At 39.1% G+C, this 25,680-nt stretch overlaps 1 protein-coding gene across 1 annotated transcript in view; it reads left to right on the top strand.

The window, feature by feature from the left end:
- Positions 1 to 25,680, top strand: part of CMTR1 (cap methyltransferase 1) — a 2,799,821-nt gene that overhangs the window by 2,085,491 nt on the left and 688,650 nt on the right. The window contains exon 17 of the mRNA XM_044060367.1: positions 4,869 to 5,000. Within this exon, the coding sequence (XP_043916302.1) occupies positions 4,869 to 5,000 (132 nt within the window). The remainder of the gene's footprint in view (positions 1 to 4,868; positions 5,001 to 25,680) is intronic.

The raw sequence follows: 25,680 nt of genomic DNA, 5'->3' as shown, positions 1-25,680 counted from the left end.
GGTTATTGTCTCCTTCTGCTTATTTTAGAATGCCTTGCAGTATAAACTAAAATTAGGCGTGTTGGAACAGTTTATTCAGTGGCAAAGTAATACTTCTGAATAACTATTGATGTACTAGATTGTAGTAGAAAGCACACTTCAATGAAGTTATATATATGAAGTGAAAAGATGTTGTGGGACTTGATGACATAAAACTGTAAGAACTAGTAATTTTGGGTATGTATCAAAACACCGAAGAAGCGTTTAATCGAACACCTCTTCAGCGACACATAAAGAGCGAACGCATTAAAGCGCGAATGCTCAGAACACCGATTTCTTTCCCTGGGAAAGAAATCGGTAGCACAAACACGCACACTTTCAAACATAATGTGGGGGGCGTTGCCCCCCCACACCCCCAACATGGGGGCTGTGCCCCACACACACCCCCTAACTAAATATACCAACTCCGAGATCGCACAACAGTGGGGAAAGGTGCAAACACATGGGGATGGCCAAGCGATTTCTTTCCCCAGGAAAGAAATAGCTGTTTTGAGTGTTTGCACTTTAGTGCGTTTTCTCTTTATGTGTCGCCGAAGAGGTGTTCAATTAAACGCCTCTTCGGTGTTCTGATATAGACCTGTAATTTTATACACAGGAAAAATAGATAATTTTATTTTTTTCAATTAAGTGAAAATCACTTCACCGTTTTCATTTAAGGATCATTGGAATTTGGAACTTTATTGTCATAATTCACAGCAATGTAATGTCAAATGACAATAACATTACAGCTAGAAGAGATGAAATCAAAGCACATTCGGTAGAAGGGAAATGGCACAGATGAGTAAATAAATCAATACAAAACAGCAGTCTTAGTCAACAGTTATGCTGATTAAGGAAGTAACCACAGTGACTGATTCAAGATAAATTCAGACTACTGCAGGTATCAAGACAGGATTTATTCCTAAAATACACCCTTTCCTTCTGAAAAATTGAAAGTTATTCACTTACCGTGCCAACAGATCTGTAGGAATGGGTCCAACCTCAGTCATCTGTAGGACTAAAGGCACAGGTATTAGGACCGTATGTCACCCCAAACATGCCCAGTCTCATTCTGTCGTCGTTAACTGTTCCATAATGCACTTCATTAGCTACTCTTGTCATAGCTAGGACAGCCACTCTGAAGCAAAAGGAAGTCAAGAAATCAAGACTGCTACACCAAAGTAGGGGAGGAGGGAAGACTCTTTACAAAAGATGGACTGTTCTTACACATCTACCATTAGGGAACATACATAATTTTTGTATGTAACAGGAAAGAGTACATCCTCAGTAAACCACTGAAGTCCAGGACAGCATCCAAGTTCTTCCTGACAGGAGGTTCCAGGTCAAAATACCCTCAGAACAGCAGCCCCAAAGAAGACCCTGGATCCAATAGCTAAGACCAGTTATGATGTTTAGCAGAAGTGTTCAAGAAGGAACAAGTAATAACCACACAAATGTCATCCACTAAAGCATTCTTGAAAAAGACTGATGAAAAGGACAAGTCATTATTAAAGTGAGCTTTAGGAAAATGAGGCAAATGCTTGATGTGTAAAACATAAAAATGGATGAAAAGAGAAAGCCGACTGAGTAGTAGATAGGGTGAATATGCAAACCTGCTGCCCTCAGCGTTTGGGCTTATATGACTCAGCATGCTGACAAACTTTGTCTCTATCTAAATAATGTTTCAGCTGTCCATGAACACCTGAATCATGCAAAAGATACTCCCCACCTTTAGCATGCAAAGGGGGGAAAAACAGCCAAATGAATAGTCTTGACTGAAGCAGGATTCCAAAGCCACTTTCAACATGATGGAAGGTTTCGTCAAATAAGAGATATAATCTTTATGAAAAACTAGTTAAGGGGTTTCAGTGAATAGAGCAGAAATCCTTATTGCAGACATTATGGTTATCAAAAACAAGATCATCCAAGAAACACATTTGAGTTCTGCTGAAACCGCTAGCTAAAAAAGGACTTGACTTAATTTTTCCAAAATAATGTAAAAGTCCCAAGAAGGAACAGTTTCATGAAATGGAGGCTTCAACAGAAAATTCCTCTTCAAAAGGCCTTGGATACTTCTAAGGAAAGTGTGGAAGAACTGTCTTTGCCCCCATGAAAATTGGAAATGGCAACTAAGTGGGCCTTCATAAAAGAAGAGTTTAATCGAAATCAAAAGTGTGTGCAAGATGGTCTAATGTGTGGAAATGGAACACAAAATGGGTTAACCATTAGATCTACTCCATATGACAAAACATGTCCCTCATTCCAAGAAGCCCAGTACATGGAAAACATAGGGAAGCAGAGATAATAGAAACAACTGTTCCTGACAAGAAAGAACCACTGCAATTTCTGGATCTGGAGAAACCAGGTTGCAAGCTGTAGGAAGCAAATTTATTTCCTGCCCAGTGAATATAACAGTTAATGTTTGATGGAACTCGATAAACAAGAATTCTCTGACAGATGAGTCAATAAAAAGAGAAACCAGATCTACTGTGGACAATAAGTGACTCTAAGGATGACTTTGCCACTAAGAAGGTTCCTTTATACATGCTTTTTTGTCAAAGGAAATGGAAGAGAAGCACAGAAGTTCATCTACAAGTGTACCAGTCATCCCTTGGAGATTTCCTTGCCAGGAGGGAAGGGGAAAATAATTCTGTCCATATTATGCTGATATACGGCAAATTTGAAAAGTAAGATTATGGATGCAGGTTATTAAGGAGAACAGTGACCATACAGAATATTATTTTCATAAAGTAGCAAAATGCATTCTGAGAACTAAGCCAGCACTAGCATGTAAAAAGCAGATTTTGTCAATAGGGATGAATGTAAGCAGAGGTATAGAAAAGCAAGAGAGGGCTGCAATATACTGCAGAAAAATAACAAAGGATCCAAGGTTTTGGGAGCAAATAACTACAGAGTAAAAGGTAATAGGGTGGGATGAGATTAAGCAGAAGTTTGGACTGCAGGTTAGAGACTACATTCCCTGCCAGCAATTGATAGCAGAGTATAGGCAAAGAGAAAGGGACAGGGGGTTGTTAAATGATAGACAAGCTCCTATTTTTTTCAGTTGAGTCTTGAACAGAAGTTATTGTAAAAAAGGATAATTAGTAAGGAATATAAAATATTGCATGATAATTGTAAGAGTCGGTCATAGCTGGTTAGAAAAGATTGGGAATATAGAATGGGAAGGCATTGTACAAATTAAATATGGGAAGCTATCTGAATGGTTCTCAAGTACACAACAAAGTCCAGAAGGTTATGGATTTTTGCTTATAAGTGTTAGCATAGGTTTTTTGTACCACAAGCAAACTTCAAAGAAGTTTTCATCCAGTAGATATCAAATAGTGGCAGTGTGATAAGAAACAGACACGTTATTGTGAATATTTTTTTGGGGGGATAATTGGCTGATCGATCTTAAATTATTTTTTGAGCTAATATATAGGATATGAATGCCCAGACATAGTAAGGCATTACTAAGTTTAATACTATTTGGCTGCAAAATCAATTAATTAATAATCGTAATAATGATGATGATGGCATTATTATTATGGTTTGATTTTTTATAGTAATACCTCCTTTAAAATGTAGAGTTGATTTAAAAAAAATCCTTATTTCTGGGAAGCCAGCAAGGGCACAAACATTGTCGTGTCTGCTTGTATAATGCCCAGTGCCCTTCATATCATCACTGGGAAATACCCAGGAATAGGTACAAATGGGCTTGGCTGATGAAGTGAAGCTTGATGGTGGGTTGACGAAATTGTAAAAGGCACATACAGAAACATTTTTTTAATTAGTTATTTTGTTTTAGGAGTTGATCTTTCAGTGGGTACGTCTAACCCACGCTTTCTACTCCTTTGTAGATGGACGAGCCTGTCATCTTTGTGTAGCAGATAGATTGAGATTATACCAAGGTTATATTTTTGCATTGTTTTCATGTTCAGTTAGGGATCAAGGGCTAACAGTACTGTAGGTAAAGAATTCCACCTTATTTCATCATGAGATTCATAGTCCTGTATGTTTGTGGATATATTCACCCTATGCTTGGGCGCTTGATATTAAAGAGAGAACTACTTAATTAGAATGTTCTTGGAAAAAGAACCCAGGGGGTCAGATCTACTGCAGATGGCCTTTTTGGAAATAAAATGGAATCTGGCCCATACATATGATAGCATACTCACAGTGCACCAGGTGATTGAATTTAACTTGCAAAATAGGCCACCTTGTGGACTAGGCAGTAAGTTGACATGCCAAGTTTCACAAAAAAAAAAAAGCCAGCCATCACAACCCCTGCTACTTAATTCTGTTGTCACAGATATTAAGCTGGCAGATATTAATGTGTGATGGAAAAAACAAAGCAGTTTAATCCTATACAGAGAACTGATTTTTTTTTATTTGTTTAACAAAGACCTTATTCCTGTAGAGAGAGCTCTACTACCTGATCCATGGTAGGGCTGAACAAAATGGGAGTTGATTCTTGAGTCAAATTAGACACTAAGAGAAAGAGTAGCTCAATTTTAAGTTAGCCCATAATTAAATGGGTCATGCTCATTAGATAATGTGCTGGGTACCTCAGTATCATTTATCAGCTGTGAGCATGTAGTTTCATTATAACTTTATCCTAATTGTTTGTTTGTTTCTTTCTTTCTTTCTTTCTTTCTTTCTTTCTTTCTTTCTTTCCCTTGGTTGTGATTGAATGAATAGAAAATACATTTACAGAAGATTAACATACAGTTGCATGTGCATTTTTCATTATTGTTTCTCTAACATAATGCTGCTTGTGTGGTTTTCATTATTGTTTCTCTGTTATGATTATTTAACTGCTGATAATACATATATATATTTTTCCATTTTAGAATACGGATATTGATGCATTTAACTATAAGCCAACACTGCTAACCGTTAAAAATCTGGAAAAGATCCGCCAAGTTTTTGACTACAGATGTATGGTTTCTGGAGGAGAACAGGTGTTTCTGCTATCTTTAGGGGTAGGTTTTGTCTCCTATTTTCTTGTTTTCCTTGTGAGTCTTGATTTTACCCATCTCACGTTTTTGTTTTACTGATTGTCCATCAACGTAATACTCTGTGCCCAGCAGTTGTCTTCTACAGCTCTGTTTCATTCAAAAGAAGGTCATCTCAGCTGACATGCATTTGCTTCACATTTTCCTCCTCAGTAGGATCATTGTGTTCGGCTGCAGCGTAACGCATATTCAATACTCCATCAATCCAAGCATAATGATGACTGCTGCTATAGTGCCTGACCTGTGAAGTTGAGTCCAGTCTGAGGTACAGGTAGCCCTCTACCTTAATGGCAGTGAGCTGTTTTGAACATTCAAGATTTTTTTTCATTGTAGATGCCTTAACTTGTGGATATTGCCTTTTAATCATGTTACTTCTGTGACGTCCCCCCTCTATGGGCTAGTAATTAAGGAGCCTGAATCCTTACCACTGACACTGGAGGCAGACATTCACCTGGAACAAAAATAGATGCAGCCCTCTGCGTCAAGCAGAATTTCCCTTAAGAGTACACAGGGAGCACACTCAGTCTGAGGTCTGGGTTTCCCCTCACTGTCTCTCCAGGCCCCCAGTAAGACTCTCCACTGGCACAGCTGTAGAGTTGAGTCCTCAGCCGATTGTCCAAGCCAAGTTCTCCACCACTCACTCTGAGATATCAGCATCCTATATCCCTGCTCCAAGTAGCTGACACACACACTCTTTGAGATTTGATTTACACACACCCATCCACCAGGGAAAGGCTGGCACAGATATGCTAGCTATGCCCCTTTGTCGCCAACAGGCACTCCAAAGCCAGCTACTATATAAGACTGTTACAAGTGTACCCAATTATACTTAGTGAAATTAATACTGATACCAGTGGTAATGTTGACCAAACAGCAAGGCTTTCAGGAGTGGCCACAGTGTCACCAAATAAATATAAGTACTCTCAAAGGTTAAAATATTCTCTAAAAGACTAGCCACAATGAAATGTTTAAATATATTTAATAATAGATAAAAGAACACGAACATACTAAATATCTACTTTCAATAAACACCAGAGTTTCAATCACAGAAAATATTAAAAATAACACAGATGAATAGATTCACACAGAGATACAGAAAAACAGTAGTTAACTAATCTATATTTTCCTGACTGATTTGAAGAAGTACTATTCCCTGGTTACTTAGTGTAAAGCTAGGCAAGATGAAGTGGGCAAGAGATCCTTCTTTGTTAGGTTCCAAAAAATAGATTGCTCTGAGACTTCTGTCTCATTTAGTATTAAAGCACGATTTTAGTCCTGGATTACAGAATGACATCACATACATCTGTTCATCTGACTTCTGGTTCCCATGCTACCTCCCGTTAATTGAAACTGAACCAGAATCTCATGCATATGTGTTACCATACACACAGATAGAGCTTTGCTAAGATGTGTTATAATATCTGGAAGCCGTAAAACCATTTCAAACCTTCCACAGTAGCAGTTAGTTCACTGCTCAAGGCAATACAACAAGATTCTTAGTCCTTGCTTTCACAGACATTTCATCTCTGGCTACAATCAGAACTGTAAGATACAGTCTTTATGGCATACCAGGTAATTTCATTTCAGACTGTTTTTCAGAGTTTTCTGGACTGAAATGAAACTCTTCTCTTCCAGTATCCTGTGTTAGAATATATTGATTCCAGAATTTACAATACAGTCTGATATACAGGTGTATTTCTTTTTCTGTCTAGCAGGACCCACTGTTAGTACATTTTTTTTAGCACAAGCAACTTTACAAATGCATTTTCAACACAAGCACCTGTACAAATCAGTTTGATACACAAATGACATGTAATTCTTTACAACACTCCAGCTAGCTATGCTGGCATATGTTACACATCCACTGCCCTACTTCTGCTGGCATAGTAGTCAATACCTCACATAGTCACAACTTCACAGACCAGAATGAAGCATTCTTCGTCTCTTCTTCTACCTGCTGCATTCCAAGTATTCTGAGCTTCCAAATACTTATTCAGCATGCAGCATATTTCATTTTATCTTGCAACTCTGAAGAAAAAGGACACATTTTTTACTTTTCTTCTGTTAGCAGGTCTTCGTTTGATATAATTTTCAAAATATTCTGTTTTATTTTTAATATTAAATGGCCTGTTACCACTTACTTGACTGTAGTCTCTTTAACATAATTGTTTGTGTGTGGATTGCTGTCAAGGATGCATTTTAGAACTTTCAAGATGGCTAAACACTAGTAACAACGTAGTTTCATTTCTCCCAGTGTGAAAACAGAAACTCAGAAAAGAGAGCTAGTGTATTTGTCTTTTTGTATAATTTCAGTGGCTATTAGGTGTACTGCGTGGATGCCAGCAAAAAAGAATTTAAGAGAACCTGAAAGAAAATCAGTCAGTGACAAAAGGTGAGGAGAAGTCATTGGCTGGGAAGAATCCTGAAGCTGTTCAGCAAAAAGCAGTTCATGCTGCAGCTTTAGTGCAAGACATGACTTTCTGTAATCTACAGGAAAAATCAATCAAATGGTCTCAGAGATAACTAAAATAAATGAAATACTGAAGGAGTTTATCAACTCGGTGAGGAGAAATCGCTGGCTGGGAAGAATCCTAAAGCTTTTCAGCAAAAAGCATTTCATGCTGCAGCTTTAGTGCAAGACATGGCTTCCCATAATCTACAGGAAAAATAAACCAAATGGGCTCAGAGATAACCAAAATAAATGAAATACTGAAGAAGTATATCAACTCAAATAACACAAAGCTGGAAAAATGGAAGAAGCTTTAAACAGATATTCAGATGAGCTGATAAAACTGCAAAAATCAGAGGTCAAAATGAAGAAAAGGCTGTCAGGAGTATGAAATTGCTTAAGAAATGTTTCATAAGATGGTAGAATTAGAGGACAGAGCATGTAGTGAAAACCAGAGATTTTCTGCTTTACTGGAGAAAGTGGAAGGAACAGACTGTACTAATTGTGTGAAAGCACAAATAGGTATTTAGACTAGTATTTCACATCAGGGATAGTTAATTGAAACGGCACATGGTGTGCAGAGCATGTAGGGAAAACCTGAGATTTTCTGGTGAACCAGAGAAAGTGGAAGTAGCGAACTTTTAATTTTATGAAAGCACAAATAGGCAACTAGACTGGTATTCCACCTCAGGAGTTGTTAATTGAAAGGGCACATTGTGTGTATGCTCCAAACCTGTCCGTGAGAAGGCAGCCAAGACCTCTAATAGAAAAAGATTAAATCCTACTAGCATAGAGTGTTGACTCTGACAAAACTGTCCAAAATCACGAAAGGCACCCCAGTAGAGGATGGATGACAAAACTGTGGCAGAAGGAAAAACATACTAAAAGTGGGAGACAGAAGTGTGTTTGTGGAAAATGATTACTCACTGTACACTAGAAGAGGAGGGATAAATTTATTCCAGCAGTCAGGGAATGTCAAAAAACGGGTGAGAGATTCAAGCTGCTGTATTGAATTATTTTGAAAATATTTTTTCCTGGAGGGTAAAAATCCTTTTTTTTTTTTTTTTTTTTTTTTTTTTTTAATATACAGGACATGCTAAAGAGGAAATATAAAAGTTTGTCCGACAAAAAAATGAGCTATCAAACAGTAGGGGATTATGCTTCTTATTCCTCTGATAAGCACATATAGAGAGAGAGATAGCCAGTGAAACCTTTTCCAGTGTTCTAAACAAAATGCTTGAGAGAGAGAAGAAAAAGCAGAAGACTTGACTAGAAGAAACAGGAGTACATTAGAAATGAACCAGGGACTGGGTTTGGGAGATGGAGATCAACAGGAAGAAAAAAGCAACTCAGAAATGGATGAACAAATGTAGGACTACAAAACATTACTTAATTTGTGAAATATGATGCAACAAGAAAAACAGGAAATATTGGACTTTTTTTTTTTTTTTTTTTTTTTTTTACTTTGCTATACTTGTGGGAGACTCCAAAGCATATGCCGTACTTCATGTCATTAATGTTTGGAGGAACATTTAAGAGATGGGAAGAGGAAATAGAGTTAACTGTAAGTAAAACATTTTGTTTTTAACAGTATTTTTATAATACGTGACATATACTGCATGCTGTTAAGTAAAGCCTTTTCAGTTATTTTTGTGTCTAATAGGAATACTAAAGTAAACAGGCACGCCTATTTTTCTTCGTTCTTCTCTTTATACATCGCAATGCCTACATTTCTTAAAACTGAACAAGAAGAAATCCTGAACAAAATAGCATGATATAAGAAAAAATTATATGCGTTTTCTTACTTTTGCATAGGGGAATAATTAGATTAAGGCCCTTGGGTTGATTTAATAACAAGTTTTAAGGAGAAGCAAATAAATAAAAGAACACTGAATGCAATGAAAAGTTTTCCTCTAGAACATAAATGTTCACAGTGCAGTATTAAAAGCTTATAGTGGAAGGGCAACTGTGCATCTGGTTCTCGTGTTTCTGTGGTGACAGTTTGATAAAGGGGACAATAAATCAGAATCATTCTTTCTTTCAGAGGATGAAAGCATTCAAATTGTTTTCTACATCTGAGCGAGGAATAATAAGACAAAACAGACAGCACTTAGGGGAAGTAGAAACACAGGCTGTACCATACGTCTTGGTATGAATAAACTTCATTCTAATTTAATTCAAGCCTGTGAGTGTGGCTGTCAACTTGTTTGAGAGTTTTCATTAAATCAAAAACCCTTGTAAGATGTGACATAGATTTGAATGGATATGACAAGAAACTGTGTAAAAGATCAACCTGCCAAGCATTAGTGTATGCATGTAACACAAAACTTGAAACTTAACATTTTAGAAAAATAAAAATGATGTTATATATAATGGGTGGGAATAATAACTTCTTACCATAATGACACTTTCCACATTATCTTTAAATGTTAATGGTCTTACAGATATATACAAAAAAGAAAGTGTAGTGAACTATATTAAAAAATATAGAGTGCAAATAGGTGTGCTACAGGAGACGCATTTGGAAAGAACTGAGCATGTGAATTTGATAAAGAAAGGATTTTAGGATAGTTATTCAGTGGAACATCTGGGACAAGGAATAATGGGAATACTTCTATTAATTGTTAGAGGAGTTCCAATAGTGATAGAAGAAAGAAAGAAAAAAGATAATAATGGTAGATTTCTAGTATTAAGGGGCTACTGGCAAGGGAGGAGGATTATGCCAGCATGTATTTACCTACTTAAACTGCTACAGTGGAGCTTAAGAAACTTCTGGGAGAAATCACTTTCAGCAGAGAATATTACTTATATGTGGGTAATGGAATTTTATTTTGAACAGTGAGGAAGTATCTGGGGGCCTATAAGGGGAAATATAACAAAAGAGGGTGGATTTTTGAAGAAATTTATTACAATATTTGCTGTGTAAGATGTGAATTCAGTAGTAGGAGTTTGGAGAGTATTTACATATTACCCCCAAGGTACAAAAACTGGCCTAGGCTAGACAGAAATTGTATTTCACAAAAACGTGTACATTTAATTGAAAGTTTTGATAGGTATCCAGTAAGTATTTCAGATCATGCACCAGTAATAACTGAAATAAAAATGCAGCTTAATGAAATAGAAATGAAACTCTGGTGATTCCCCACTTATCTGTTAAAAAGAGAGGAATTTGAGGAATGGGTATTGGAAATTATTCGGGAGTTAGTATAGAAAATAGAAACTTTTTTTGAAAATATAGCTAGGGAGTGGGATAAAGTGGGTTTTAAAAATAGGGTGGCAATAAAAGAAAGAGATATGGTTAAGAAATAAGAATTATTTAGAGGGACTGGCTAAGGTTAAAGTATTGCAGAACAGAGGTAGTCTCACAGAACAAGAAGAGATGCAGTTGCAGAGTGCTAAAGATAAAATAAAGGGTCTGTATTATAACTGTGAACGCTTAAAATAGCAAACGGTGTATAATCGATCCAAAAAAAAAACAAAAACACAAAATTCTGAACAAACGAAACAGCAATTTTTCCCGGGGGAAAAAATCGCTGGTCCACCAACCCCCCCCTTACAAAATAATAAAGCTTTGCCCCCACACCCCTCCTACTTAAATATACCAACTCCGAGATCGCACTACAGTGGAGGAAACGGCAATGTCCCGAAAACGGCCCAGTGATTTTTTTTCCCTGGGAAAAAAATCGCTGTTCTATGTCTTCAGGATTTTGCCGTTTTGACATTTAGCTGTCTTATTAAACAGCGTTTGCTATATTAAGCGTTCACTTACTTAATAGGGAACCAAAATAAAGGACCACCTTGATAATATGTTTGAATTGTATTAAAAAATGCAGAGTGCAAGTAGCTATGCTACGGGAGACACATTTGGAAATAACTGAGCATGTGAATTTGATAAAGAAAGGATTTCAAGGTGATTATTCAGTGAGAACAGCTGGGACAAGGAAAAGGGGGAGTACTTTTTTTAATTGAAAGAGGAGCTCCAATAGTGATAGAAGGGAGAAAAGAAGAGAGATAGTAATGGTCGATTTGTAGTACTAAAGGGCTACTGGCAAGGGAGGAGGATTATACCAGCATGTATTTAGCTACATAAAACTGCTACAGTGGTACTTAAGAAAATTCTGGTAGATATAGTCACTTAGCAGGGAATAGTACTTGTACATGGGAACTGGAATTTGATTTTCACATTGAGGATGTATCTGGGGGCCTGTAAGGGAATATATAACAAAAGAGGGTGGCTTTTTGAAGAAATTTATGAAAATATGTGGTGTGGAAGATATGACTTCAGTAGTAGGAGTTCAGAGAGTAATTACATAATACCCATAAGGTACAAAAACTGGGCTAGGCTAGACGGAAATTGTATTTCACAAAAACGTGTGTATTTAATTGAAAGTTTTAATAGGTATACAGTAACTATTAGAGACCTTGGAGAGATGGAGATATGCTCTAGAGAGAAGAGGAATGAAGGTCAGAAGGACTAAGACACAATATATGTGTGAGGAGGATAGAGGAATTGTGAGGATGCAAGGAGTAGAGGTGGCGAAGGCGGATGAGTTTAAATACTCAGGATCAATAGTTCAGAGTAATGGTGAGTGTGGAAGAGAGGTGAAGAGAGTACACGCAGGGTGGAGTGGGTGGAGAAGAGCGTCAGGATTGATTTGTGACAGACGAGTATGAGTAAGAATGAAAGGAAAGGTCTACAAGAGGGTAGTGAGACCAGCTATGTTATATGGGTTGGAGACAGTGGCATTGACAAAAAGGTAGGCATTAGAGCTGGATGTGGCAGAGTTGAAGCTGTTAAGATTTGCAGTGGGTGTAACAAGGGTGGACAGGATCAGGAATAAGTATATTAGAGGATCAGCCCAGGTTGGAAGGTTTGGAGACAAAGCCAGAGAGGCAAGATTACGTTGGTTTGGACATGTGCTGAGGAGGGATGCTGAGTATATTGGGAAAAAGATGCTAAGGATGAAGCTACCAGGTAACAGGAAAAGATGAAGGCCTAAGATAAGATTTATGGATGTGGTGAGAGAAGACATGCAGGTGGTTGGTGTGACAGAGCAAGATGCAGAGGACAGGAAGAAATGGAAACAGATGATCCGCTGTGGCGACCCCTAACGGGAATAGCCAAAAGATGATGATGATGACAGTAACTATTTCAGATCATGAACCAATAATAACTCAAATAAAAATGCAGGGTAATGAAATAAAAATGAAACTCTGGTGCTTCCCCACTTATCTGTTAAAAAGAGAGGAATTTTAGGAGTGGGTATTGGAAATTATTTGGGAGTTAGTACAGAAGATAGAAACTTCTTTTGAAAATATAGCTAGGGAGTGGGAAAAAATTAAAGTCAGGTTTAAAAATAAGGTGGAAGTAAAAGAAAGAGAGATATGGTTAAGAAATACATTTTTTTAGAGGGACTGAGTAAGGTTAAAGTATTGCAGAATAGAGGGAGACTCACAGAAGAAGAGGTGCAATTGCAGTGCTAAAGATAAAATAAAGGACTACCTTGCTAATATGCATGAATTTAGAAAGACTGCTGTTAAGCAACTGTTTTTTGATAATACCTCCAGAGCGCAAAAACTTTTAGCGCGATGGTTCAGGCAACAAAAAGTAGAAAGGGCTGTTGCCAAACTTAGGGAGACTATAACAAGGTAAATTACCAGAGGTCTTATAGAAGTATTAGAAATATTTTGGAAATTTTATGAAAATCTGTATAAAGCAGAGAAATGTAGAAACCACGAAAAAGTACAAAAGGAAATGTTTATGGAAGAATTAAATATACCAAGTTTAGAGGTGGATGAGTCTTAATTGCTAATAGGATAGGAGGGGATGAGATAAAAATTGGGATATGTATAACCAGTCTACAGGAATGTCCCCATGAATAGGTGGTATTCCTGTGGAAGTTTGGTTGTTAGGAGGGAAGAAAGTGGTAAACATCTGGAAGGTTTTGTTTAACAGTATTTTAAAAGCAGGAGAAGCACCAACATCCTGGAAGAAACAGGTGGTGGCTGTAATACCTAAAGATGGTAAAGATATATCACATCCAGCTTTATATAGACCCATTTCAATTCTAAACCGCAATTATAACGTTTTTATGTCTAGATTATTGGCAAAGGTAATGCCAACATTGATAGATATGGATCAGTGTAGTTTTTTGGAGGTATAAAAAAGGGATAATTAGTAGAGCATATAAAATATTACATGATAACTCTAAGAATCAATCAGAGGAGTTTAAAAAAGATTGGGGAGAAAGATTGGATAAGCAATTCACAAAGAAACAGTGGGAGGATATATATATATATATATATATATATATATATATATACATATATATATATATATATATATATATATATATATATATATAGATAGATATATATATATATATATATATATAGATATATATATATATATCCTAAACATGCAACAGAATCTAGAAGAGTTAGGATTTTTGCCTGGAAATGTTTACATAGATATTTTTTTTACCCCAAGTAGATTCCAGAGAATTTTTCCTCAGGCAGTCAGCAAATGTTGGAGGTGTGAATGGGAAGAAAGAGGTAATTGGGAACATATTTTCTGAGGGTGCGGAGAGTTGGCCGACTTTACGGATTTCCTGTGGGATGTAATGTCGGAGATGCTGGGTGGGCAGATCGGTCTGACAAGGGATATGATTTTTCTGAGCTATGATGCAGAATCGGAATTGCCTAGACACTGCGAGGCCTTGCTGTGTTTAATATTGGTGGCAGCCAATAAAGCAATTACTATAAAATGGAAATCAAAATCTAAATCAGATATACTGGAAGTAGTGAATATAGTAACAGAGATAAAACAACTGAAATTGAGATCTTTAGAAAAGGGTAGGAGCAAACTACATAGGAAAAAATGGGAAATTGTGGGAACAATGCATACAGGGGAGGAATGAGGTTTAAAAGGTGGCAGAACTTAAAATGAGCTGTGTAATGTTTGAGTAAGAAAGATTGGGTAGATTATAAGTGATGTATAATGTTTGCAACTGGGAGTGTGTCAATATGCTTTGTGATGTAAAATGTTTTTCCACTAGGATTGTGTCAGTGTGGTTTGTTTTCATTGATATAAATGTATGAGTGCCTTTGTAGTAAGTGATGATTTAATAAAGATGTTTCTTGTTTAAAAAATGCAAGAATTGAATAATTTTTGTAATGCTGCTTAGGTTATATGGTATATAGCAACATATGTGAAGTATAATGTTTGTTATGTTAATATAGTTTGATTACTTTTATATGAATGTAAACTTGCCTATGTCACAAATGATAATTCAATAAAGGTATTTGACAAAAAATGTAGTTTTTTTGGAAGGAAGGCAAGTATTTGACAACATTAATAGAGCAATGATGATCAAGAGGGAATCAGAATGTAAGAAAATACCACTGTTGATGGTGGGTCTTGATGCAGAGAAAGCATTCAACAAAGTAAGCTGAGATTTTGTGAGTAAGGCATTGGAAGCATTTGCATTCCCTCATAAAATTATAAGGTTGATTGGGAGGGTATATAAGGGATAAGAGGCAAAAATTAAAGTGGGGAGGTTCTTCTCCAAGTTCTGTTTGAGCAGAGGAACCAGACAGGGTTGTCCTCTTCCCCCTTTATTTGTGTTATATTTAGAACCACTGGCAAAGAAAATAAGTGACTCAGAAATTCAAAGGCATAATTGATGTGGTAGTTGAGAAAAGTTGGCTTCATTTGCAGATGATATTATTTTATACCTGATAAAACCAGAAAAGGACATTTCAGTGTTGTGCAACATTCTGAAACAGTTTCAAGTCTTTTTGTGATATAAAATTAATGAAGATAAAACAAAGGCAGTATCTGTAAACTGTGTACCCATACACAAATTGGTTCAGCAGTACCAGTGTTTATGGGGACATGATAAGAATGCTAAGGAGGATGGGTTAAAAAAGATTCTGTTATGGCACCTAAGGGTATGTGGGAAAAGACTAAACTAAAGATAATACAAAAATTGAGAAAGTGGAAGCTCTGTATAATGGGTATGGATAACAAGATACATGCAGCGAAAATGTTTTAGTCCCTTTAGTTTTATACACTGGTCAGGCACATTTTTATAAGCCGAGAAGAAGTTGTAGATGTTAATAAAGAGCTGAATGATTTTATTTGGGAGAGGAACAGGTCAAGAGTGAAATGGGATAAGTTGATCCTTCCAGTAGAACAAGGTGGTTTAGGATTATCTGATTTGAAAGGGTATTTCAGAGCTACACAGTTAAGGCTGCTATATACAGCACAAGCAGAAATGTATAATTCTAATTGGAAAAGGATGATGATGAAATGGGGGGGGGGGCAAGAAAAAGGAGAGACTGGGATTTTGTATGCAGATCCTTAAGGGGAATAACGATAACCATACAGAATATTATATTCGTAAAAGAAATTTTGAGAAAAAAAAGAATATTATATTCATAAAGTAGTAGAAAGTATTTTAAGAACTAATCAAACACGAGGATGGAGAAAGGTGATTCTGACGAAAGAGTTTATGGCAAGGGGGGCAGTAATTTATTGGAGAAAACTGGCAAAGAAACCAAGGTATTGGGAGCAAATAATGAGAGTGAAAGGTGACAGAATGGAAAGAGGCCAAGAATTAGTTTAGACTGCAGGCTAGAGATTGTATAAACAAAGAGAAAGAAATAGGGGATCCTAAATGAAAGACTAGCATGGCAGAGTTTTTAGTAGAATCTAGAACAGAAGCTGCTGTTAAAAATGGTTAATTACTAGGACATATAAAATATTGCATGAAAACTATTGGAATCGATCAAAGGAGGTTAGAAAAGATCAGGAAGAGAGACTGGATAAGCAAATGACTAAGAAACAATGGGGGGATAATATGCAACAAAGTCTAGAAGATTTAGGTCTTTGCTTGGAAGTGTTTGCATAGATATTTTTGTACCCAAAGCAGACTCCAAAGAAATTTTCCTCTGATAGATTGCAAGTGTTGGAGGTATGATGGGAAAGAAAGAGTTAATTGGGAGCATATTTTTTAGGATTCTAATGAGTTGGCAGACTTCAAAAAATCCCTGCAGACTACTCTGTCAGAAATACTGTGTGAGCAAACTGGTGTAACTAAGGAAATGTTTTTTTTTTTTTTTTTTTTTTTTTTTTTTTAGCAGTGATACAGAATTAGAACTGCCTAGACATAGTAAGGTCTTGGAGAGTTTAATTCTAGTGGCTGCCAAAAAAGCATGTACTAGAAAATGGAAATAAACGTCTAAACCAGCTGTACAAGAAGTAGTGAATAGAATAGCAGAGATAAAACAACTTGAAGTGGGATCTTTAGAAATAGCTAGGTACAAATTACATACACAAAATGGAAATTGTGAGAACAATGCATGCAGAACAAATTTTGGAGGAAGAATGAGGTTTAAGGGAAGGTAGTCATTTAATGAGCTTGGAATGTTTGACTGACAATGACTGGATAGATTATAAGTGATATATAAGGTTTGCAACTGAAAATATTTCAGAATGGTTTATTTTCATTAGTATGAATGTATGATTGCCTATGTCATAAGTGATAATTTAATAAAAAATGTGTCTTCTTTAAAAAAGGGTGCAATTTTAGCGCTTTAGCTGGTAGACTGTAGTGCCCATTCCTGTTTTACATGGCTGGCTTTCTCACTGTGAACCACACACTTTCTGTTATAGAAAAATGGCTACATTTGTACATTACTAGTACTTTTGCCCCCACACTATAGATATGATAAATCTCATAAAGGAGCAAGAGTTGCTGTTAATCAGTTATGTACATTGTTCTGTAATCAGGCAATATTACACCACCAGTAACTACCCAACTGGACTTGGTCATAATATCTACAAGCATTAACAGAGCCAAATTGTTGTCCATTACCTGTGTATGTGTAAAATGTTCCCCCATCAGCCTCTCTCTTCAAACTGCAGTTTATGGTATAGTCCTAACTGATCTTTTTTTTGTTGATCTTAACATTGAAACATAAGAAAAAGCAAATGAACTTCTACATGAGAAGAGTAGATGAGAAAAAAAGAGAAGGAAGTGAAAATGAAATTACACAGTATAGAGTAGTATTAAAAAGGAAGAAGAAAGGAAGTGTGTGTGTGCATGAGCGTCCACGTGTGCATGTGTGTAGGAATTTCAGAAATTTTTGGAAGAAAAGAGACTGCAGAAAGACTTGTTATAACTCCAGTCCTGTTGGGTGGCTCCATCTGTGGTGGACACTCTTATGGATGCCATTAGTGTGGCGTGGGATAAATCTAATATAATGTCCGTTGTGCACTAGTAGTCTGACCAAGATATTTTGTCCACCCGGAAATGGGATAGTCTGGTCAGAGACCCTTAAATCAGTCTCCACCATCACTGATGCAGCCCTCAGTCAGACTCCCACACCACAGATCCCAACTGTCCATCCACTGGATAACAAATCTATGGTAAAGATGGACCTACTAAGGAAGCGTTTGTTGTTTTAACATTATCTTTGAGGATGCTTAATTAACTGGCCTGTGTGGTTTATTTTCAAGGACAAGTGATGACTTAAATAAGCTGCCTGGCCAGGGATGTACAAGACAATAACAAAAAAGGGGTCCTCCATTTTGCTGACAAGTTCTTATTAAAAACATTGAAGTTTAATAATCCAGTTGAAGACTCTCTTTGCTCTTGCTACATCTCAAAAATATGGAATATCATCCCAGAACACATCAGACTCGCTGACAAATAATCACTCTTTAAAAGACTACTCAAACTATTTCTGACTAAATCCTGGTCATGTTCATGCTCAGCAGTCTTTCAGCTGTCTCTCTATTATCCCAGGATTTCCTCCATCTTTCTTTCCCATTTTAACCTATTCCCTTTTCAGTCATGCGCTCCTGTTTTTCTCTCCCTTTTCTCATTTCACCCAAGTCTTACTCTCAAAATATCTGTACATCCTTGCAGTGCTTATCATGATAAGCACAATGCTTCAACACTGTTTTCCCTTCTAATGTATAAATCCAATCCGTGTACTTACTGCAAGAATTTGGAGCTACAAGAACTGTATACAGTTAAATATGTTGTAAATATTTTACTGTATATACCTGTCTCTTAACTATGTTTTTTTCTGAAAAACATAACTGTTGATGTGTTTTTATTTCTCTGTTGCAGTATTCCTTACTAAAATGATTCCATGCCAAGGGTAGCCCAACGTCTCCAAAGCCGTAGGTTTCAAGGATGTTGTACATCATACATATGCTCCTTGTTCTCGGTGTAGGGCATAAAGGTGATGTACGGATGTACATAGATCAGAACATATTTGCCATCAGTCCGAACACTGTCTTCAGTTTTCAATCTGACTGCTCCTTTGTTTCTGCTAGTTACCAAGCCGATATCAAATAAGTGCCCCTTTGTGTTTTTTCTTTCTTATCTTGTCCTTTTGCTGTTAGTTACGAAGTTACATGTCATCCAGAAAGGGAGAATGTCAGTGTGTGAGACAAATTCCCCATAAGAACCGTCACGAGCAGTGTTTGTTTTCCTTGATTGCTTCTTACGACCATACATTGTGCCCGATTTGTCAAGTGTTTGTCCTTAAGAGTCTTTGTAGTTATCTTTCCTCCTTGTCTGTCTACCTAGAGAACTAATGTCTTAAGTTGTTGGCACAGGATGCAATGGTGGAATCGTCCCAACCCGAGGATCAGCCGTCTGCCAAGAAGTAGACCGACGTCTCTTTCTCGAGTTTGGTGAAAGCACGGAGGATCATCCCGTTATTCCATCAGATTTCTCTGCTGTTACCGTTTTGGAGGCCAACGTAGATCCACCTTCTTGCACATCCTCACAGGCTCTGTAGATGTCCATTATAGATGTTGAGGGGGAACCGTGGCTTATCCTTTTGGAGGGACCAAGGGGTGTTCCGCAGATTCTTGTTAGGTAGGAAATTCTCACTATGTTGATTGTCAGCAAGGGTCCGAACCTCCTAAGATCTTTAGCACTAACATCCCTTTGAAAAAAAAAGAAGAAGAAAAAAAAGCAAAAAACAAAACGTATTTCATCAGCTCTTAAGGATCCTCAGTGTGAATAGCTTGATTTTACACAGGGATTTAATGCTGTCATTGCCTGAAAGTCCTCCCAGGGAGTTTCTGTTCCTGCCTCCCTTTTATCATCTACTCCTCTTAAGAGGCCTAGGGAGCAGAACTCTTTTGATAAAGAATTGAACTCTGGAGAAGAGTCTTTAGCTTATTCCTCTCAGATTCTTTCTCCATTAGACTATGGCTCTGAGAAGGATGAATCCGTTTGCCCAGATTTTCCCTTTGAAGAACTTTCCTTTGGGAATACTATCTCTCGTATGATGGAATTCTTTAAATGGGAATGTACCCAGATTTCTGACATCCAGAAAAGGTGGTATTAACTCCTCCAAATGGAGTCTCGTAAGCCTTTTGCTGTCCCACCTGTCCTTGCTGCCTTGTTGGACACTTTTTCAACAGCTTCTTAGGCTCCTGATTCCCAGCCCCCAGCTCCTAAAAAAAATGATAGGTTTTATAAGGTGCCTGTTGATTGTAAGTTTCTTTACAAATGTCCTTCTGCTGACCCCCTCTCTTGTCTCTGTTTATTTTGACAAACCTTCTAAATTGTTGCCTTCTACTAAATTGCTTCCTTCTGACAAGGACAGTAGGGCCATGGAAAGATTGAGCAAAAAGGTGTACACTGCCGCTATCCTGGCCTTTTGGGTTATTAACTATCAGACCCATATGACCAGGTATGTTATAGCTCTTCTCTCTCAGGCTTATCAGGTTATTTCTGACCTTCCTGATTCTGATGGGAAGGTTTCGGTCCTCTTCTCAAGTGGCCCGTCATTTTATTAAATGTAGATGTTCTTCTTGTTTCACTGTTGCAGTCATCACACTTGGGTTATCTGCCTGCAGGTAGCCCTCAGTCGACCCGAATACCAGAGACTTAGTATTTCTGCGTCGGTTGCTGTCACTCCAGGACTGACGTCAGGACGTCAGGGATATAAAAACAGGCAGCCGACGCCATTACATCAGTCTTTCTTGCTGAGGAGCCCAAAGCAGAAGCAGTTCGCACGAGTGCCGGTCGGCTACTACCTGAGTTTTCGTTTCCGAATTGAATCATCCTGAAGTCTTCTAAAGCTAAGTACCTCGTTAGGGATCCTTTTTTCTTACTCTAACTGATGTCAGAAAAAGTTAACAATTGTCTCACTTGTGGAAAGCAAATACCACACTGAGATTTCCATTCTTACTGCATCACCTGTTTAGGCCCAGACCATGACGTACCTCGATGTTGGTTTTGCTCCTTGTTCAACGCCCGAACTATTCATCATTAGGACCTTATTGTCATTGAATACTTTCGCTTTCGATCTCCGAACTATTCATCATTAGGACCTTATTGTCATTGAATACTTTCGCTTTCGATCTCCGTATTCCGAAATGGCTTCGGTAAGCCGTCCGACTACCGATCTTCAGAAAAAAACGTAAGGATAAAGACAGAGACAGACCACACAGGCCAGTACTCAGTGAGGCGCTTTCGCAGCCCCTGATGCCCGCTTTGACGGATTCGCAGGCCACCACCGAGACCCATTCGGCGTCTGGTATGCCGTGAGACTCTTCTTTGACTACGGAACCTGCGGATGTCTCTACCTTGGATGTGTCTGGAGCCGCTGTGCAGGTACTGGCTTCTAAGGAAGTTCTTCCCACTACCGATACTCAAACCGATGACTTCTTTCGCGTCTTCAATTCTGACTAAAACTACCGAGTTTCTAAGGCCAAGTGTACGAGGTACGCATAAAAAAATGACTACCCAAACTCAAGCACCTGTTTCCTTGCCACAACATCAAATGTTTAAAATGGCAGAAGACCTGTTTATGCTGATTAGGGGAAGCCAGCCTTCTCCTGCTAATTAGAAAAAGAGACCTGTCCGACGACTCTGAGGTTTCTGAATATGAAGACATGCCTTTATCTGCTTATGAGGATTCAGATGCAGAGGAATCTATTCCATCTGCTTCCTCTCCAGAGGATTTTTCTTTTGGTGAAACCCTACATACTTTAAGAGAGCATTTCCACTGGAAATACTAAGACTATCCTCAGTCCAAAAAGCGACTCCGAGAATTTCTAGATTTGCTACAACATAGACCTTTAGCATTACCTCCAGTTCTGGATGTTGTGGATGATGTCTTTATGGAATCCTGCCTAACTCCTGATACTTTAACCCCTGCTCCAAGAAAACCAGACAGGTACTACAGAGTCCCTGACTCTCACAAATTTCTTTTCAAAAATCCTACTGCTGACCCTGAGATCGTTTCCCAGGGGCCTAAAGGTATAAAAGCAACTACAGCTAAGAATCCCACTCCTTCGGACAGGGATTCCTGAGCTTTAGACAGATGGGGTAAAAAAGTATACACCTCTGCAACTCTTGCCATTAGGGCATTGAATTGCCAGTTTCACATGCTGAAATACCAACAACATATTGTGGAATTTATTAAGCAAAAATTAGCTACCTTTACAGACTGTGCAGAAAATAAAGAATTACAAGAGCTTATGCATTCTGCAAGCCAAGTCAGCAATAATACTTTGCAATATGGTTTTGATGCCCTAGAAGCATCTTGCAGGGCAGCAGTCACTGGTTCTGTACTGAGAAGGCATGCTTGGCTTAAGGAGCAGACCTTGCCAGACCATGTCAAATCAAGATTACTAGATGCTCCTTTGAACAGTGGCAATCTGTTTGGTACCAAAGCAGAAGAGGTTCTAAAAAAGATGGAAGAAAAGGCTAAATCTATGCAGACAGTAAAAGATTTCTTGCAAGTGCAGCCTCCAAGATTCAGTAGGCATTGCCCCTCGAAACATTGGTCCTTTCCAGCCCCATCAAGGCCATCTCAAATTAGAACCAGGGGAAACAGACCCCCCACCCAGACTTCAGTCTCAGGGTATGCAGAGATCTAAGCAATGGAATGCCTCCACTTCAAAAAACAGGAGTGCTAAGCCGAATGACTTCTGTATTCCTCTTCTCACCTTTGCCCAACTGATTGTGCCCTTAGGAGGAAAACTTGCCCATCATGCAAAAAAAATGGACCTCCGTCACCAAAGACCAATGGGCCCTCAACATTGTATTCCAGGGGTACAAATTTTACTTCCACTCACTGCCAACAGCAAAAGGGTTCCCAGACTTTCCTCCAAACCAGTGGGCAGAGGCACAAAACCAAATTCAATCCCTGCTCTCCATAAGGGCAATTCAACCTGTTCCGACAGAACAAGATAGTTCAAGGGTTCTATTCCAGACTTTTCCTGGTACCCAGAAAAGAGGGCACTTGGCACCCAATCCTAGTTCTTCCCATTCTAAACACCTTCCATGTGGTACCAAAATTCTAAATAGTCACCCTTTAGCAACTTCTTCCTATGCTGTTCAAAGATGCCTGGTTAGCCACCCTAGACCTAAAAGAAGCCTATCTGCACATTCCTATCAGGAACTCATGCAGGAAATACTTACTTTTCAGGGCAGGATCTATGCATTATCAGTTCTGTGCACTTCCCTTTGGCTTATCCACTGCTCCCAGAATATTCACAAAATGCTTGGCTACATCCATTGCTTATTGCAGGCAGAGAATAATTCAAATGTACCCATACTTGGACGATTGCCGGACTCAGGCTGGCGATAAGGAACAGATGTTGCAGCACCTGACATTTGTAAAGAATCAACGAAAAGAAATCAAAACTAGTCCCCAGTCAAAAGATTGTATTCCTTGGAGCAAGCTTGAACACAGCATCCCAGATGGCATTTCTTACTCCAGAAAAACAAGCCTATCTGACAGACTTCTTCACTCAAATGGCCACCAGAACCCAGCTATCCGCAAGGAAAACCCTGCAGGCCCTAGGGTTCATGGCCTCATGCATCCTAATTCCATATGCCAGACTGCATATGAGGAAACTTAAGTGGTACCTACAAAGTCATTGGTGTCAACATTCTCAGGACCTGGAAACCATCATGCCTATCGTGCCTTGTCTAAGGACTGAGTTCTTTTGGTGGGCAGCAGCATGCAACCACAACAAGGGACTTCCCTTTACTCAACCCCACGCCGCCCAGACCATAACCACAGATGCATCAGACTATGCCTGGGGGGCACACCTGGGTGACAAGTGCATCCAGGGCCACTGGAGCCCAAGTCAATCTCATCTGCACATCAACCAAAAAGAGATACTAGCTGTTCAGGACGCTCTGACAGCTTTCAGGTCCCTACTCTCACCAGGACCCCTGCTGATAAAAACAGACAACGCCACAGTTATGTGGTACATCAACACGCAGGGGGAAGCACACTCTTACCCACTCTGCAGGCTAGCCATGGCCCTGTGGAACACGGCCTTGGACAAGCCGATCCACCTGCAAGCTCAATTCCTAACAGGCAAACAAAACTCTCTGGCAGACGACTTAAGCAGAAATCTCTTAGACCCACACGAGTGGCAGTTAGACCCCAGCACCTTCAGTATTCTAATCCAGAAATGGGGGACCCCAGAGGTGGACCTCTTTGCCTCTCCCTGCAATCACCAGCTCAGCAAATTCTGCACCAGGACACCTCACAGCAGGGCCTGGAAAGTGGATTCCATGTCCTTCCAGTGGGAAAACCTGTCAATATATGCATTCCCCCCTCTGCCTCTTCTTTCAAGAATATTACTCAGGATAAGACAGGACAAACCAAGAACAATCCTGATTGCCCCAGACTGGCCATGCCAGCACTGGTACCCACTACCGTGCAGCCTGTCACCGGTGCCACCCTAGCACCTACCCCAGATCCCAACCCTACTCACTCAGCAGGGGGCAGAGATCTTGCATCCACAACTGCAAACCATGAATCTTGCAGCTTGGCTTATTCCTTAAATTTTCCCCCAGTGACCAGCCTAAGCAAGCAGGTACTGGATGTCTTTCTTGAAGCCAGAAGACCCAGTACAAGGAAATCCTATACTAAGTGGAAAAAGTATTGTTCCTGGACTCAGTCTAAAAGAGAGGACACAGCACTGCCCTCCTTACCTCTAATCCTGGATTACTTAGCAGGGCTACTCCACAGAGGCCTATCCTTCTCTTCCATTAAGATCCGTGCCTCTGCCATTTCAGCTTATTACAACACTGAGCCAGCTCTATTCTCTCACCCTCTTATCAAACAGTTCCTGAGAGGAGTAAACAACTTAAAGCCATGAAGGAGAGAACCCACCCCCGCTTGGGACCTTAACTTTATACTGGAAAAGCTCACGCTACCCCCCTTTGAACCTGCAGCGTCAGCAGAGTTAAAATTCCTCTCTTGGAAAACAGCCTTGCTTCCTGACATCACTTCAACTAGAAGAGTCTCTGAGCTACAAGCACTTATGGCTGTGGAACCCATAATATTTTCCATGCTGACAGGGTTTCCCTCAGGATTAACTCTTCTTTTATGCCTAAAGTGGTGTCCAGTGTGGCTCTCAACCAGTTTATTCATTTGCCAACCTTCTTCGCTAATTCTCAGAATAAAGGGGAAAAGATCCTGCAATCCTTGGACGTGCACAGACAGCTCAGATTCTACCTTGATAGGACTAAGCCCTTCAGAAAATCTGACCAGTTACTAGTCAGCTTTGCACCAGGGGCAGAGAGGGCAAGGCCATTTCAAAACAATCAATCTCCTAATGGATAGCACATTGCATCCATTTCTGCTACAAGCACCATGGGAAACCAACCCCTCAGGAGGCCAGAACACATTCCACTAGGGCAACTTCTACCTCTGCAGCATTCCTCAGGGGAGTCCCTACCAGGGACATCCTGGAAGCTACTACCTGGCGGTCTGTACACACCTTCACCAAGCATTACCACCTACCTATCTTTTCCAAATCCAGGGCGGGTTTTGCAACAGCAGTCCTGCAGGGCGTACTAGCCAGCCTCAACTCTTCTTGACTGCCTTCATCCTTTCTTCAGCTTTGGGAATCGACCCAAGTGTGACGACTGCAACAGTGAAACACGAAGAACATAATACAGTTGTGTACACTTACCATAAATGTAGATGTTTGAGTGTATTCACTGTTGCAGTCCTGGTTTCCTTCCCTCCAGCCCTTTGTCTTGCTCTCCTCTCTATGTCTATTACTCACCCCCTTTTGGGGTATTGGTATTTACTTTTTACTGGTGGTGTTTTCCCCACCATAACTTAGCTCCCTATTGGAGGGCTCCTGACATTTAGGGCCAGAAAACCTGATGTAATGGA

Source organism: Protopterus annectens, chromosome 1.part0 (genome assembly GCF_019279795.1).
Source record: "Protopterus annectens isolate FY-2018-M chromosome 1.part0, PAN1.0, whole genome shotgun sequence".
In the NCBI taxonomy this organism is placed as follows: Eukaryota; Metazoa; Chordata; order Ceratodontiformes; family Protopteridae; genus Protopterus; species Protopterus annectens.
The sequence above is the reverse complement of the archived record's forward strand: the minus strand, read 5'-3'. Positions and strand labels throughout refer to the sequence as shown.